The 17,418-nt window shown below is 42.0% G+C and overlaps 1 protein-coding gene and 1 long non-coding RNA gene across 9 annotated transcripts in view; one reads left to right on the forward strand and one right to left on the reverse strand.

Annotated features, from left to right (window-relative positions):
* MAP3K21 (mitogen-activated protein kinase kinase kinase 21) overlaps nt 1–8,814 on the forward strand; it is a 51,086-nt gene extending 42,272 nt beyond the window's left edge. Inside the window, exons 7-10 of the mRNA XM_024115735.2 lie at nt 305–455; nt 804–901; nt 3,931–4,716; nt 6,004–8,814. Of these exons, the coding sequence (XP_023971503.1) occupies nt 305–455; nt 804–901; nt 3,931–4,716; nt 6,004–6,431 (1,463 nt within the window). The 3' untranslated portion in view covers nt 6,432–8,814. The remainder of the gene's footprint in view (nt 1–304; nt 456–803; nt 902–3,930; nt 4,717–6,003) is intronic.
* Nucleotides 1–17,418, reverse strand: part of LOC114484492 (uncharacterized) — an 80,383-nt gene that overhangs the window by 32,356 nt on the left and 30,609 nt on the right. The window lies entirely within an intron of this gene.

Raw genomic sequence — 17,418 nt, forward strand, 5'->3', positions numbered from 1 at the left:
GAACCCGGTTCCCCTGCATCGGCAGGCGGACGCGCAACCACTGCGCCACCAGGGAAGCCCAATAATCAACTCTTTATGGCTAATTTACCTCAAATTTGTATCTTTTAATTTAGTTCACTTTTCTTGCTGTTACGATTAGTGATAGAACTTTGCCAGCGGTAGGGTGAAAGAAATAATTTCTTCGTTGTTTTCATGTTTCTCAATTGTTTACACGTTTTGACTAAGATAGTTTTACAACTGATTTGATTCACTTTAACTTAACAATTTTTTAATTGGTTAATGAGTGATGATGCTCTCTGTTTAGTGACCTCAGATGAAAGCAATAAAACTTGGGGCAGGAACACGGTCTGTCGACAAGAAGAATTTGAAGATGTAAAAAGGAATTTCAAGAAAAAGGGTTGTACCTGGGGTCCAAACTCCATTCAAATGAAAGAAAGAACTGACTGCAAAGAAAGGTACTTGTGTTACGTTGTGGTGGCATTCCAGTGTGTACTGTGCCTTTTAAATATTGCACTGGCCAGACCTAACTTTTAAAAAGCAATTAGAGTAATACAGAGATACCGGAATATAATTTAATTTCTAGGATGGGTTTATCCTACTAAATCAATTATTATTTAGTTAAGCAATTAAAAAGATTCTCTGTCTCATGCTAAGGTTTTATCTGTACTTTGTTAGCTCTTTAAAACATAGAGGCCAATATGTTCTCTTTACTACCTAAAAATATTTTTAGCGTGTATCCACCAAAACCTAATTTGTATGTCATATGGTTCTATTATATCAAAATAAACATTTTTCTCTTGTAGAATAAGACCTCTCTCAGATGGCAACAGTCCTTGGTCAACCATCTTAATAAAAAATCAGAAAACCATGCCGCTGGCTTCATTATTTGTGGACCAGTCAGGTAAATGTGCTTCAGGAAATAGAATTTGTTTGAGTTAGACTGAGCCTCTGAGAGTTCTAGAAGTGACGTGGGAAAGGTTAGCATCGCATATACTGAGTAGTAGCAGTGGCTACACGAAGCTCAAAAGTTATCTTCTGGGGGCTTCCCTGGTGGCGCAGTGGTTGAGAGTCCGCCTGCCGATGCAGGGGACACGGGATCGTGCCCCGGTCCGGGAAGATCCCACATGCCGCGGAGCGGCTGGGCCCGTGAGCCATGGCCGCTGAGCCTGCGCGTCCGGAGCCTGTGCTCCACAACGGGAGAGGCCACAGCAGTGAGAGGCCTGTGTACCGCCAAAAAAAAAAAAAAAAAAAACAAAAAACAAAAGTTATCTTCTGTCCTGTCAGTCTTTGTGGCGGAAAGTAATTCGGCTCCACATTGTTTATTAGGAATTTGTAACTCTTATTCTTCACCAGAAAAATTAGTATAATTTATTATATAGAACCAAATTACTGTAGTATAGCAAATAGTAAATGTGAAAATGTAGGCGCCCTGAAATCCTGCTGAGATTATATTCCCACCCCACGACCTGATGAAATATTGTCAAGCGGGTTAGTTGTGGAAAACTACTGCTGGAGAGTATTGCACTGGAAATCTCTAGTTTAAATGAATCATCATCGCTTTCAGTGTTCAGTATTCCTATTCAATATTCAGATATTAAAAGGTTGAAGAGATTTGGAAGTTGCTGGAAATTTTCAATGATGGGTAACTCTGAAGAAAAGCAAACTGGTCTTTATCCTTGACAATTTAAGATAGCCCTTTGGTACTGTGGTCAAATTAGAGATGTTTTAGCAAAACATGGTATAAACTTCCTGAATTATGATCGGTGCTATGCTCAGTTTTACAAGCACCTTATCACCTACTGCCCATGTTTAGTTTTCTTCTTCTGTGTTCATCACAAGTGTGTGGTTTCAGCATACATATCTCCATAAATACTTTCAGGTAAACACAAGGCAGGTGCTGTGTAATCCCTGGGTAGATGCTTTCTGATGTCAGATTCATTACTGTATTCTGACTCTTTCTCGCCTGTAAAGGCAAGAGGGTCTCTCATTATACACTATGATTCATCATCAGATGGCGTTTGAGGACTAATGAAGAACAAATTAATAGTAATAAAAGTGTTAATTCTATAGTACAAGTTTCATTATTTGTGACTGTTGAAAAAAAGTCCTCTTGCTTTTTTTCGCTGAATTTTTTTTATTCTTTCTTAGAATATTTTGATCCTATGAATAACTCCTCCACAGGACAGTTGGAGGAAATAAAAGGATGTATTTGGCTGACTCAGCTGTGTCTCCATTAAGTTAACCCTGTAGTTCATTGGAAGGATCACTGAGCAAAAGGTTTACACAGTCTGTCCTGCCCGAAGGCCCCCCTCCCACCTTCCATCTGTGGGGCCTCATCCTTCTAAGCGTTTCTGTCGCAGCCCAAGTGTTTCCTGAAAACCTCCCCTGACTGCCTTAGCTGCAGTGGTGTCTCACCCCATCCCTGTATCTCAGTACTCAATTTTACTTATGTATCGCTCTTCCCTGAAATCCTTACTGGTCTGCATGGACACCGGTAATGTGTGTGTTCTTTGTCACCCCAAATTAGAATGTCACCTCCTCGAAGGCAAAGATTTTATCTGGTTTGTTCACCACTCTACTCCCAGGGCCTGGTGCATAGCAAGTCTTCAGTATCTCCTGAATGCCTGAGTGAATCCTAAAAGGATTATGTAGATATTGATTATATTCACCTTGGTTTGGGGGCTGCGAATGCATGCCGTCAGTCATAGGAAGACTGGGAAAGATTGTGATGGATCCATGTAGGTTCATGACAGCTCAGGAGGAAAGTGGGGGAAAGGAAGTGCTCAGTATGCTTCGAAACCTATGGCTTTTACTTGTCAACAGCGTTTACCCTCTTTTTTAAAAAAATGATGGCTTAATAATTTGTTATTCGTTACATGTACCGTGCATTCAACCCATTAAAGCGCAATTCGTGCCTACTTGATGAAGGCGCTGTTTGGGGAAGACCCCTCACAAGATGAAACCTGCAGGGTTGCTCACAGCCGGCTGTGGCCTGAAAGTAGAAAAAGGAGGAAACCGAACAACACCAGAGAGGCTTCAGCGGAAGCCAAGATCACATGTGGGAAGAAGGGCAGTGTCAGGCCATCTTAGGGCCAGGCAGGATTTTGAGATAGAATTGTCTGAGGGAAATGGGACAGTGGGAGGAGGACATGGGGAGAAAGATAGCAGAGGAAGATACTGGGCTTGTTGGGAGAAAAGCTGGCATCCGGCTGGTCTAACGAACCGAGCACATTTTAGGTGCAGTGGACACAAGGCTGCAGAAATCATGGGTGGCTCTGTCGGGGATGCTGTGGACACCAGATGAGGGAGTTCGTCGTTTCAGTCGTTCATGGTTAAGCCCTAAGTGATAAGAATTATAGCTTCCTCTCCAGTAGCAGAATATGTTACCCTTTGGGGCTCTGACCTCTGGAGAATCTTCTCCTGATGCGGGGCTCCTACACTTTAATGGCAGCTTGTTGAAACAGGCTGCTGGGCACCACGATAGTCTGAAGTGTGCCAAGAATTCACTGCTCTACGCAGGATGGTTCCTGTAGCAACAGGTCGTGGCCCAGTTATCTAGGTCACGCGCAAGGGCACCTTTTGTCTGACATGTCCTCCTGCTGCTGTCTGTGCATGTGCATTTCTGTATCTTGATGACTTTATTTCTATAGAAGTTTCTGTTTTCTATGCCAGTGAAGAGCCACTTCCTGAAGGACAGGAAATGGCAGAGGACTTGCTCACCTGTTCCTGTGCAGGCAGCTGAGTCATTGCACCCTGGACGCCCCTTCCTTAGGGTCCTCCTGAATGAACCATTTGCTGAACTGCAAAGGACTCCATGTGTTTTGATTTAGAATATGTATTTATTAGATTTCAGCCTTGTTTTACAGTATAGCTTGCATGGTTTTTACAGTAAAATGGTCCTAGTGTGTGTGTATTTATACTTCCATGTAGGTGCATGTGAAGAGCCACAACTTGCCCCAGACGGATTGGAACACAGAAAACCAAAGCAGATAAAGTCACCAAGTCAAGCCTATGTTGATCTACCTCTTTGGAAAGATAGCCAGAGAGAGAATCCGGTGGAACCCGAAAGCTGGGAGGAGAGAACCTCAGTGAGCCCTGCCACCAGCATTCCTCAGGGGACCCCTCCGAACAGTCTGAGCAGATCCCCCCAGAGGAAGAAGACTGAATCTGCTCTGTACGGCTGCACTGTGCTGCTGGCATCAGTGGCTCTGGGCCTGGACATCAGAGAGCTCGCGAAAGCACAGGCTGCTGAAGACCCGTTGCCCAAGGAAGAAAAGAAGAAACGCGAGAGCATCTTCCAGCGGGCGCCTAAGTCCCGAAGCAGTGCCAGCTCCGCCACTAGGCTGCCAGCCACGGGCGAGGGGGCCAGCAGCCCATCCCCACTCCCTCCCTCCAGCGCCGCGAACCTCCTGTCCATGCCTTCTCTCTCCACCAAGTGCCTGCTGCAAACTGACGGCGAAGATTCCTTCGAGAGCAGCACACACGTCCCTTGTGACCCCAAGGTGCCCATTCCAGATCCTTGCCCTGCCTTTGGAAGGAGGGATCAGGAGCCAACCCCCATGCCAGGATTGGAGACCCATCGTGGTGTGTGGGGAAACCTGTCTCCTTCCTTCACAGTTCCAGCACGTGCGAACGCGTCTTATGCTGCTTCTTCAAAAGAAAGAGCAGCACATCACCGACGGACCGTGTCTGATGGAAGTGCTTCTCAGCCCCCAGGTAGGCTGCATTCGTGGGCGAAAGTACCAAACACCACTGTAGAGGATAGACTGTAAAATTGTATGGCTCTCTGATTTTATCTTTTTCAAGCAATTACATTTACAAATTTATTTTCACTGTGCCCATAAATCTTTGAATTTTACCCTACCCTTTTGTTTGACTTTATCATTTGGATTCTTGGAAGAGTATAATTAAATTTCAGTAACTTAAATACATAATAGCATATTAAAACAGAAAGAGCACATGGAGGATAACTGCCCCAAGCCCCTCATAGTAGGAAGGAGAGTCATTTGCCAAAATCTGAAGCAAATAATTAGTGGGAGAGTTGGCAGTAAAACTAGTCGTTTGACACAGCGTCACCTGGCTTTGCTGCCCAGGTTTATGTTGAGATTGAGTTTAGGGGGTATAAAAGTCAAATGGACAGTAGGTGCTGTGTGGGGAATGACTATTATTCCTTTTGTATAGAAAGATAATTACAACTATCTCAGATATAGATCATGAGGATTAAGTGAGATAATGTATATGAAAAATGCTTTTTAGATTGTAAAATGTTATGCTAGGATCGGTTATAAAGTATATTAAAACTGAAACTGCTTTCATTTGCTTTATCTTTTCGTTTATCTCTTTAAGTGCTACACCTAGACAAGGTTTTTTTTCATATTATTGTTGTCTTTAGATAAATTGGTTTATTGCTCTTTTATGATGCAATAAAGTATTAGTAATTTATAATTGCACATGGTGAAATCCTAGCACAAGAATCCCATAAAAAAACATTCTTTTTTTCTTAGTTTGAAGCCAATGATTATTTGCTACAGTGGTAGTAAGTCAGTTCTTCAGAACAAAAAAGGGAGGGTGTAACATGTAAAAACGTATCTGCTTTCTTATTTTCATTAATATTTTCAAATCATCATCTGAGAGTGAATTCAGTCATATTCACCATCATTTTTAAGTCTTAACTTTAGTCCAGTCTTACCCCATTGTGAAATCTATCCTGTTAATAAAACAGTTCTAATGATCATTGTCCTAAGCGTATGATGATGACTTAGCTCTTTACAGGTGTCGTTTCCATAGGTTCAAGCAGTCTTTCCAACCTTGTAGTACTTTTCCATAAAAACAAACATTCTATCCTAACAATTTTATAGGTAAGGTTTGTGTTCCGGTTCTTTTGTGAAAGCTCACTTTAAGGTGGTCACCTAAGGGAAGTCATCCTGGTTATTTTCCTTGCTATCCATTGATTTCAACGTCACTGTCTTTTTAATCACACACCGTCTTTGCCTCCTCAACCAGCTGGTGCAACTATCATCTCAGCCCCCGGAGCCACTGAGCTGCCCCCTGAGTGGGTTTGGGGGACGCCCCCCTCGCCGTCTGGACCTCATAGTGACCTGCCAAGTGAGGTCCCGCCCGAAAAACAGAGAGCTGTCCATATGGTGCCTCCGCCTCGCCCTCCCCACCTAAGAAGCCAGGTAGGTGCCCCAAAGGCCTTCCCGCAGAGAACAGAGTCTCAGCCCGCACAGGCCTGCCCTGTGGTGGGCGGTCCAGGACCAGCCCCTGACTGTCCCCTCGGTGCCAAGGAGAGAACTAAGCCCCACGTGCCTTCCTTACTGGATGCCGACGTGGAAGGCCAGAGCAGGGACTGCACGGTGCCTCTGTGCAGGATGAAGAACCGAACGAGCCGACCATCTCTGTACGAACTGGAGAGAGAATTTCTGTCTTAAGTGCCTTACATTGTTCAAGCATTTCTTTTTTTTTTTTTAAGGTGAACAAATGAAAACAGTGTGTCTACCTTTGAATTGTTTTATGCTGCTGTGTCTTCAAAGCTGTGGCCATGTTACTGAAATAGTAATGGATGTCTAACTTCTCCAAAAATATATGTGATTGCTGTTGGCTGACTGTATTGTTATTCCACTGGATTCTTACCTAGCAACTTGAAATACTACACACGTGTAAAACAAGTGTGCAACAATGTAAATCTATGTTTAAGCACAATTTTAAATGCTTTGTTTGTTCCCATTTATATCCTTAATCTATTAGTACACACAGAAATTGTAATGAGTGTGCCCTTTTTGTTTCCTTCTTTCCTGTTTCCTTCCTTTTGTTTTCTATTTTCCTTTACCTTTTTCCATTTCTTTCCTTTTTTTTGTTATTTGTGCAACAAGAAGCCAAGAGTAATGTGATGTTAGCAAGTAAAGATGTCTATGTAAAAAAAATTTGATGACTAGAATAGATGGAGAGTCCTATTTGAACTACCTAAACTCAGCAGTAGGCTTATAATGCATAAGTATGTCCAAATCTCACCTAAAATATGCACTATTTCTCTCTTTGAGAAAATTTTACTGAATGTAACTTGTAAAAGTTTTAATGAATGTAACTTCTAAAAATTTTATCCATTAGAACTCCAAAGTAGATTTTTCAAAAAGCCAGTCATTGACATTTGACTCAGACCATACTGTATACAGTTGAGAGGCGCTAACCTGTGTGTTCTCCCTGTAGAAAGGCTCTTCCTTCTTCCTTCATCAGTAGCCATTGATTTGGTATCCAGAAGTGTAAAGCTTTTCCTTTTGTCGTAGAGTTTTTAAAAATTAATCAATGCGTGCGTTATGTGCCGAAGAAAATTCATGTCATTTAATATTATTTTTCTCTATTTAAATGCATAATCATCCTAATAATCTCAAATACAGTTAGAAACACTGCAAAGTCAAGAAACAGCAGTACGGTTAGAATTTAAGTGTTAGAATTTAAGTGTTTTAAAATAGTAGTTCTTCACTTAATTGTAGATACATGTTAGATATCGGTTGGGTGGGATAAGCTGATGTGATAGAATGGAGAAATATAAGTTATTTTCAGATGTGGGTTTATAAAACAAATCTTTGGATAGCAGATCAGGTTTTTAAGTGATTTTAAATTATTTTATGAGTCACTTTTATAAATCATAGAGTTACGATACAAATAAACTACTGAGTTATTAAGCTACTGAAATGGCTATCCAGGAGCTTGGTAAACTTGCCTGGGTTCTTTTGTTAAATCTATTATGCTTCTCTCCCTAGAATATGGTTATTCAGATGACACACAATAAGTATTTAAAATTTTTCCTACAGTGAAAAACTTTAATTGCAAACATTACTTGATATTTCATTTAAAATTTTACCTTGGTTAAGGTTTACTGAATAACTGGAAGGTCAGTGATTTAATCAGGTGTGATAAAGTATCTACCTATAGTAGAAAAAAAAAGAGGAAAATTATATTATTTGGCCATTTTAGAACCTCTTAGTCATCTAACAAGTATGCCACTGCAAATGATGAACAGGGCATGAAAGGATTATTTTAATATAAGCGCATTTTGCCTTAAGGAAATTATTGAAGCACAATCTCAGGTCCTTAATTACATTTTGTGGTGTTATCGTCCATTCTATGATTTGGCTTCACTTTTGGGTGGTTGTTGAATTACATAACAGAGATTTGGTTTCCTCAAAATTGTATCACATTTGAAACTGTGGTTGGCTACTTCATACTCAGTCATATGAGGGCATGTAACTTCCAGCTAAAAGTAAACGAAATATATGCCTACGGTAATGCATGAAACACGAAATATAGAAACTGTGTTTTCAGTTTTGCTTCTACCAAAACGTGTGTGTGTGTGTGTGTGTGTGTGTGTGTGTGTGTGTCACTTTGTGTGAGGGTAGGGGAGTGATGGGTGTCCGTCTGTGTGGTCCCTCTACTCTGTTCCTGTTTAGCTTTATTTTAGTCAACTTACATTATGATGAATTTAGAAATGAAGTTACATTAAAAAGATAATTGTCATATAAGGACTCCATCTCACATGTTACTGCAGATAGTTATTTTTTGCTGAGATCTATTGTACATTTGCGATTTTCTATGTGTATAGGTATACTTAGCAGAATCTGGTTATTTATTTTCACATAGACTTAATAGCTCACTGAAAGATAAATTAAGCTGATTACTATTAGTCAACCGTTAAGGTGCTCCCACTGCAGAGATTTGAGGCCTGGGCCTGATATGCTGTATTATGAAGCTTTGTGACTGAAAAAGATGTTTACATATGTTGTCTATTTTTTTTAATAAAGTTTTTTTTATAGCTTGTCTACTTGCTCAGTGGCTTTGATCTCCTGATGATTGTGGCTGTAGTTTGTAATGGTTCATTTTGTATTCAATAAGGAAAATATGTTCATAAAGATTATTAATAAGTCAGGTATTAACCTGCTAAATTCATTAAACTGAAGGATCACGATATGAATCATGGGATTAAATGAAATACTTTATTTAAAATGTTGTTTGGTTTACATGTGCGTTGAAACGTTGCATTTCATTGTGAGAATTTTGCAACTCCAGCTTTTCAGAACGTACATTTTGGCAGGGTGAATTACTGAATTACTGTATGAAGTAAATCTCATTTGATGCTAGAGCACTGTGATTAATGAGACATGTTGATTATTAGCATGTTTAAATCAGAAGAATTTCAAGATGTCACCTAACATCTGGTGATTCTTGGTAAGCAATAAAAACTTGGGTGAATTAGAAAAGTAGATGGTAGCATTTCGTGCAGATCCAGGCAACACCCTGTCGTATAAGAGGGAGAAAAATTTAATGTCTGTTGTATATCTGCTAAGTGTTAAGGAATCTCCTAGGTGCCCATATAAGACACTTACTATAATTCTCTTTAGTGAAGTTTGTGAGGTAGGTAGTAGTATCCCTATTTCATTAGATGTGAAACGGGCACAGAGAAGTTTGATAAAGTTCCAAAGACTCACCACCATTTACCTGTTCACACCTGTTGTAACCATACATATAGTATAGAAGATGGAGGCTTCTAGTGGAATCCAAAGCTAGGGTAGTGTTTCACACATCAAAAAGTTCAAAATTCTAGAATGGCTGAGTACTTACTTAAAAACAAAGCTAACAGTGGTTAATACGGTGGGATACTTCCTAAGTAATTGTGAAATGAAATAGAAGGTACTAAAACCTGCATATCCAACAGATCAACTCAGAAAAAAGCAGTGTTCTGTTCAATGGGTTTATAAATATGATGAAATTATTTAAGAACTGCAATATAAATATAAAATAATTGGGCTTAAGCTGTATGTACTCTTTACTTCTGAAAAGGTCAACATGCTAAAACACAGTGAAAGATGAGGCTTTTATGAATGAAACAATGTAATAAGTACCACATACAGTGGAGCAAAAACTAGTTGTTCTTGTTTAGCAAGAAATAAGTAAGTTGAATATGCTGCAAACTCATTAAGTGCCTACTGTAATAGCCGCTGGGAAAGACTAAAGGAATTCTGTGATGAGCAAGAGAGATACCACCTGGGTACTTTGCTGCATGGTTCTTAAGATCTAGTAAGAAAGACATTGAGAAGCTAAGCGGGGCCAGCTTCATAGGTTCGGCTTGGGCTTCACACTCAGGATGTCCCTGAGCTCGATTTTAATGCTTTGCTAACACTGTCTTGAAATCCTTAAGAAATTTTGGACTGGGACCCCTCATTTTTATTTTGCACTGGGCCCTACAAATTATGTGGCCAAGCCTGACTACAAGTGAAATGAGGGTTATAAAAGGTGAAGTAGGGCTTCCCTGGTGGCGCAGTGGTTGAGAGCCCGCCTGCCGATGCAGGGGACACGGGTTCGTGCCCCAGTCCGGGAAGATCCCACATGCCGCGGAGTGGCTGGGCCCGTGAGCCATGGCTGCTGAGCCTGCGCGTCCAGAGCCTGTGCTCCACGGTGGGAGAGGCCACAACAGTGAGAGGCCTGCGTACCACAAAAAAAAAAAAAGGGTGAAGTAGTTGCTGTTCTGGTAGCACTGGCAGAGCAGGTCTAACCTGGGGGGTTCAGAGGAGGCAGCTGAGGAAGTCAGGACCTCTGCTGGGTGAGAAGTGCTCCCTGCAGAGTCACTAGCTTATGACTCGAGTCATGTTTCTCTTGGAACTTACCAGATTTCCTCTTTGCCTTTCAGCATTTTTACCATGGTCTTTGTTGGCGTGGATCTCTTTGCATACATCGTGCTTGGAGTTTGTTTAATTTCTTGGATGTGTAGATTTTTTCCAGCAAAGGTAGGGTTTTCAGCCATTGTTTCTTCAAGTATTTTTTCTGCTCCTTTTCCTCTCTCCTGGGACTCTCATTACACGTATATTGGTATATTCAGTATACCCCACATTTCTCTGAGGCTCTGTTCATTTTTATTCATTCTTTTCTCTCTTTTTTTTTTTCAGATTACATATGCTGTATTGATTTCTCTTCAAGTTCCCTTATCTTTCTTCAGTTCCAATCTACTGTCAAGCCCCCCAGTGACATTTTTCATTTTAGTTATTGTATTTTCAACACCATAATTTCCATTTCATTCTTTTTTAAAATTTTTCTCTTCATTGGTATTTTCTTTTTGACAAAACATTGTCATCATACCTTCCTTCTTCAAGCATATTTTTCTCTAGTTCATTGAACTAAGGTACAATGGCAGCTTTCAAGTTATTAAATCTGAGATCCGTACCCTTTCACAGGCCATCTCTGTTGCCTCCGTTTTTCCCAGTGTATGGGTCACACCTTCCTGTTTCTTTGTATGTCTCACTTTTTGTTGAAAAGTGGACATTTTAGGTAATACATTGTGGCAACTGTGGGTAATGATTCCCCTCACCTTCTCTCCAGGTCTTGTTTTTGTTGTTGTTTGCTTGTTTGTTTAGTGATTTGGCTAGACTATTTCAGTGAAATCTCTTCCCCCACAGTATGAAGTCTTTGGTGTCACTCCTCAGAAGATTCAGCCTTGACGTGCACACAGTCTACCTTGGGATGACACAATTTTAGCACAGCTCTCTTGGACTATCTCTTCCTGTGATCTCTGTTAAGCTGTCTGCTTCACTTGGTATTACAGCAAGCTGTTAAGCTTCCATAATTGCTGACTGATTACTCTATTTTTTTATTATTCCCTGGGACACAAATTCCTCCACAGCCTATTCCAATTAATTTCAAGCAGGGGCAGTTTGGGGGCCAGTCTTTAAGGCTTGTTCTGACCCCAGGTGGGCTCTTTTTAGCTGGCTCTTTGCCTGATTCTGTCTGGTGAACTAGCTGGACTGTGGTTCAGCTTGTTGCTCTTAATTAAGAGGTGTGGGTTTTTCTGAGAGTTCCCTTAGGCTTGAACTTCCCCACACTCTGTTTCAGATAAAGTCAGTTCCTTGGATGAAAGCTTTGTAGTTCTGTTCTTGTGTAATGCGTCTTGCCCTGGGCAGTATATCTGGGCCATACTCTGGGCCCTGGGTGGAGTGGTAACTTGTAGTCTCCTTGGCTTGCTTCTTGCAGAGTAGATAGAACCTCTGCCCTCCAAGTGCACTGGTGTGAGGGCGTGTAAGAAGCCAGCATTCTCACTGGTGGAGAGCCTCCACCCTGTGTGGGGTGGCTGGATGGAGAAAGGAGCCCTTGACCTCTCAGGCACACTCCCAGGAATTTAGCCTCTTAAATATAGAGTTGGAGGGGATGAGAAATGCTGCTGTCCTGTGCCTGCCAGTGAAATAGCTTTTCCCTTGATTGGGAGCTGATTGGGGGCGGGGGGAGGGGGGGGAGTCCTATGTTTTTGGCCAAACCTGATTGGAATGGAGCTTCTGTCAAGCTGAGCTCGGTCAGGGTGGAAGAGTTGGCGGGAGGGAGCAGGTCATAGCTCAGACGCCAGGTTCAACTGTTCTTAGCAAGATTTAGTATATTCTTTTTGAATAAATATTTTGTTATTTGCTGTTTGCCCTTAAGACAATTTCCAGAGACTTAAAAAGAAAAAAAATTTTAAGATAGCCTTCAGCAGTTGTGCTTGTTTCCTTGAGGAGTGGGTCCTCAGAGCTCCTCATGCAGCCATCCCATAATGGAGCCTCTTTAATATTTTGCAAAGCTGCTTACTAACTCCTGAAGCATTTTCTCCTATTGGCTCATCATGTAACACCACACATCTAAATTCAAGTTTTTTATCTCATGGCTCTAAATGCATTTCAAGACAAATCACTCTCAATTTTCTATCTCTAGCCCCGTTCTAATCTTAGAGCTCCATTTGTACATATCCTGCTGCTTACTTATCATCTCCTCTTGGATATTTAAGAGGGATTTCATCCTGAACAGAGTCCAAATAAAACTCGTGATTCACCTCCTTCCCTAAATTTGCTCTTCTCTAGTCCTCTTCTTAGTAAACAGCACCAGCACCTGGGAGGTGGAGGCCTCCGCTGACTAGTCTTTAAATTAGCAACATCATGGAGGATTCCCTGGTGGTGCAGTGGTTAAGAATCCACCTGCCAATGCAGGGGACACGGGTTCAAGCCCTGGTCCTGGAAGATTCCACATGCCACAGAGCAACTGAGCCCATGTGCCACAACTACAGAGCCTGCAAGCCACAACTACTGAGCCTGTGCGCCACAACTACTGAAGCCCATGCGCCTAGAGCCCGTGCTCTACAAAAAGAGAAACCACCGCAATGAGAGAAGCCTGTGCACTGCAACAAAGAGTAGCCCCCTCATCACAACTAGAGAAAAACCCCCACGCAGCAACAAAGACCCAATGCAGCCAAAAATAAATAAAATAAATTTTTTTTAAAAAATAAATAATTTTTAAAAATAGAAAGCTTTAAAAAAAAACCATCATGAATGCATTTGTGTCATGCGTAGTTGTTCAATAACTAGTTATAGAGTAATCGGATGAATTATTCCCGTTTTACAGATGAAGAAACTGAAACTTAGAGGAATCAAGTCAATTTCTGGATTTGAATCCAGTCTGAGTCCAGTCTATGCATTTAGACCACAGGAAAAAATGTTTCTTAAATGTTAAATAGTTGTTTCTTCAATAAATGTTATTGTTAACATGTTGATCAAAGGATAATTGAAAGAAAGTAATATAAACTATAGTTGGAATGGGACTTTGGGGATATTATTGTGAAGAACTTGGATTACTAGTCTAAAGATCTGGCACTGAAACTGGCATTAAAAAAAACAATTACAGGTTTTAATTTGTAGTGTATACTAGTCAGTGTTCTCCAGAGGACCAAAACAAATAGGATGTGCATACATGTATTTTAGAGATGGGGGGGTGATTTTAAGGAATTGTTTCACATGACCATAGGGGCTGGCAAGTTCTAATTCTGCAGGGTGGGCTGGCAGGCTGGAGACCCAGGGAAGAGTTGATGTTGCAGCTGAAGGCTGTCTAGAGGCAGAATCCTGAGACCCAGGTGTTGGCAGGGTTGGTCTCTTCTGAGGCCTCACCCTTTGGCTTGTAGATCTTGCCGTGTCTTCCTGTAGCCTTCCCTGGGTACATGTCTTTTTTCCCAATTTCCTCCTCTAGTAAGGACACAATCATATTGGATTAGAGCCCACTCCAATGACTCATGTTAACTGGATTACCTCTGGAAAGACTATCTCCAAACACAGTCACATTCTGAGATACTGGGTATTAGGCTTCTGCACCCGTTGGCCTGCAAGCCTGTACTTGCCCAGCCTCCAGACTGAAGAAAGAGCCCGGAAGTGAGAGACAGAGACATCCGTGGCTTAATGGATGTGGGGCATCTTACACGTCTGAAGGAAGGTCCTGGAGCGATGCCACACCATATGCAGCAGCTGGCGGGCAGGACACTGCAGCAGTCTTGCCCCCCGGGGGGGAGGGGGAGATTGCCAGTAACAGGGGCAGATGACTTCCCTTTGATAAACTATCATTATCTAATGACCAGAACAATACTAGCTGGAGCAGCGGGCAGGTGTGTAGGCATTCACCAATTAGGCTCTATGATGAAGAGGGAAGGTCAGTCCGGTGAATAGGTGTGGGTGAGGCAGGGACTGGTCGCGTAGGAGATGGACAGACAGCAAGAGTACAGCCATCTTGGGGGCCTGATCATACAGCCTCCAACATACAAATCTAGGCGGGGGGTGGAGGCAATGCAATTTGTTCCATGACAGACTGGAAAATGCTTCCAAATATTGAATATGATGGTGATGTGTAAAACAGAGAGGGGACTAGAGGTACTGATGTTATCAGATCTTACAGCAAGAATAATGAGGAAAGGAAGCCCAAGAAATGAAGATTACAATCTCCAAATCAGGGACAACTGGCAAAAAAGACCTAGAGGTCAGTTAGAACAGAAGCGTTAGCCGATTGGGAAGCTGTGGGTCAATCAGAAATAAAACACTGAGAGGAAAATTGGTGCTTAGATAAAATGAGGGTTTGGTGGCGGGGGGAGGCAAAGTTTGCAGTTCTGAGTGATGGAAAATTCTAGAGACATTCAGCGGTCGGGTGGAGATGAAATTTGAGGCAGAGGTTGGCGTTGGACAGAGATTCTGTGGTCATTCGAATTCTGGTGATAGTTAAAGATGCTGGATGGGTCAGATGAGGAATGCAAAGAGAAGAAACCTGAAGAAGGCTCTCTGGGAAAGAGTGAGAAATGCAGAAGGTGATGGAAAGAGGAAGGATGGCTCACCTAGGTAAGAAGCACCCAGAAGAGTACAAGGCAGTAGACGATCACATCAACTCCCCAAATTATCTTCCCTTAATCCATAACAATTTTTAAAAATTTATTTAATTTATTTATTTTTGGCTATGTTGGGTCTTCATTGCTGTGCGTGGGCTTTCTCTAGTTGCAGCAAGTGGAGGCTATTCTTCTTTGTGGTTCACGGGCTTCTCATTGTGGTGGCTTCTCTTGTTGCAGAGCGTGGGCTCTAGGCGCGCGGGCTTCAGCAGTTGTGGCACGTGGGCTCAATAGTTGTGGTGTATGGGCTTAGTTGCTCCGCGGCATGTGGGATCTTCCCGGACCAGGGCTCGAACCCATGTCCCCTGCGTTGGCAGGTGGATTCTTAACCACTGCACCACCAGGGAAGTCCAATAACAACTTTTAAAGAACTAAATACTAAAAACGTTTTTAAGAACATAAAGCTAAACTTTTTAGGCTCATATTGTCTCAGAATTACTCCATTCCCTAGAGCTATCAGCACTTATTTCCCTCCTAACTGGAAGTGGATGCTCATCAATTTTATTCAAAGGAGCAGCCCTATTGAGTTCCGCCTCCCTGGGAAATCCCAAGGGGGCCAAAGGAGTCAAAGAAATGAGCATGACCATGGCCTCGCACACGCCCTACTCATTACTCTTCCTCCTTTCTGTGCTTTGCTACAGTGTGAAGGAAGATACAGCATAAAGGCAGAAACCAGACATGATTCTGCATGCCTAAAACCAGAGGACAGGGAACTAATATTATATTTTGCCATTATCTGATCTTAGACATACCGGTGAATTTTCTAACGTCAGTGGCCATCTAGCCTCTTGCCACTCCCTTACCAGTGGCCTGTGGACCTGTGTCTGCAATGTCATTTCCCTCCTGGTGTCAGGGCATCCTGGCACTGTTTAGTAGCAGGAGAAAGCCCCAGAGCACATCTGTAGAGATAGCCAGAAACAGACCGCTGACGAGGGCATGTACCTAGGAGGTAGTTTTCTCCTTCTGGAGCACTGTCTCTCCAGGAAGTTTTAACTTAGTCTATTAAGGAATGTTTTCCACAGGAAATACATACCCCGTGTTATTACATAAGTCTGTAGGAAAACATGTTATTTGAAAAAGAGGGCTTCCCTGGTGGCGCAGTGGTTAAGAATTCACCTGCCAATGCAGGGGACGTGGGTTCGAGCCCTGGTCCAGGAGGATCCCACATGCCGCGGAGCAACTAAGCCCGTGAGCCACAACTACTGAGCCCGCGAGCCACAACTACTGAGCCCGTGTGCCACAACTACGGAAGCCCACACACCTGGAGCCTGTGCTCCGCAACAAGAGAAGTCACCGCGATGAGAAGCCCAGGCACCACAAAGAAGAGTAGCCCCCACTCACTGCAACTAGAGAAAGCCTGCGTGCAGCAACGAAGACCCAATGCAGCCAAAAAGAAAAGAAAAGAAAAGAAAAAAGAAAAACAGATTCCCCTACAAGAATACATTTTTTTAAAAGTAAGTTTGATCAGATGACTTGGTTGTGGGACAGCTCTAAAACTAGAAAAATCTCTACATTTTCTGGTTTAATAAGTATTGAATTTTTCAATAAACCAGGCCTTTTTCTCTGGAACAGGTCATTATTTCTAGAGGTGTAAACATGAGTCAAATCAATGGAGTTGGTCATAATTTTTCCTCCAGTCTGTATATTGCCCAAACTCAGCTGTTTCAAAAATTGAAGCATCCTGTTTGCCTTGCTTGCTTTGGATTTTCTGTTTTCTGGACACTAGATGGTACTATATACATATTATTTCACAAGACAAGGACCACCAAACTAGCTTGTTTACTTGAAGAATTACAGCCAAATTTATACCCTTAGGAGAAAAAGGAAAAATAATGGATGTGATTTGAGAAAGTATTAGAAAAATTAGGAGAGGGAAGGAAAATGATTTTCCAGCAACAGTTACAGAGGAACAAGAAGATGATCTTCACTTTTTTAAATTTTACTGAAGTGCAGTTGATTTACAATGTTATGTTAATTTCTTCTGTAGAGCAAAGTGATTCAGTTATACATATATATTATTATATATATATTTTTTTTCATATTCTTTTCCATTATGGTTTGTCACAGGACATTGACTATAGCTCCCTGTGCTATACAAGGATGATCTTTATAAAGTGATCTGGTTTTTTTTGTTGCTGTTGTTTTTGCGGTACGCGGGCCTCTCACTGTTGCGGCCTCTCCCGTTGTGGAGCACAGGCTCTGGACGCGCAGGCTCAGCG

The sequence above is a fragment of the Physeter macrocephalus genome, chromosome 20 (genome assembly GCF_002837175.3).
Source record: "Physeter macrocephalus isolate SW-GA chromosome 20, ASM283717v5, whole genome shotgun sequence".
NCBI classification, from domain to species: domain Eukaryota; kingdom Metazoa; phylum Chordata; class Mammalia; order Artiodactyla; family Physeteridae; genus Physeter; species Physeter macrocephalus.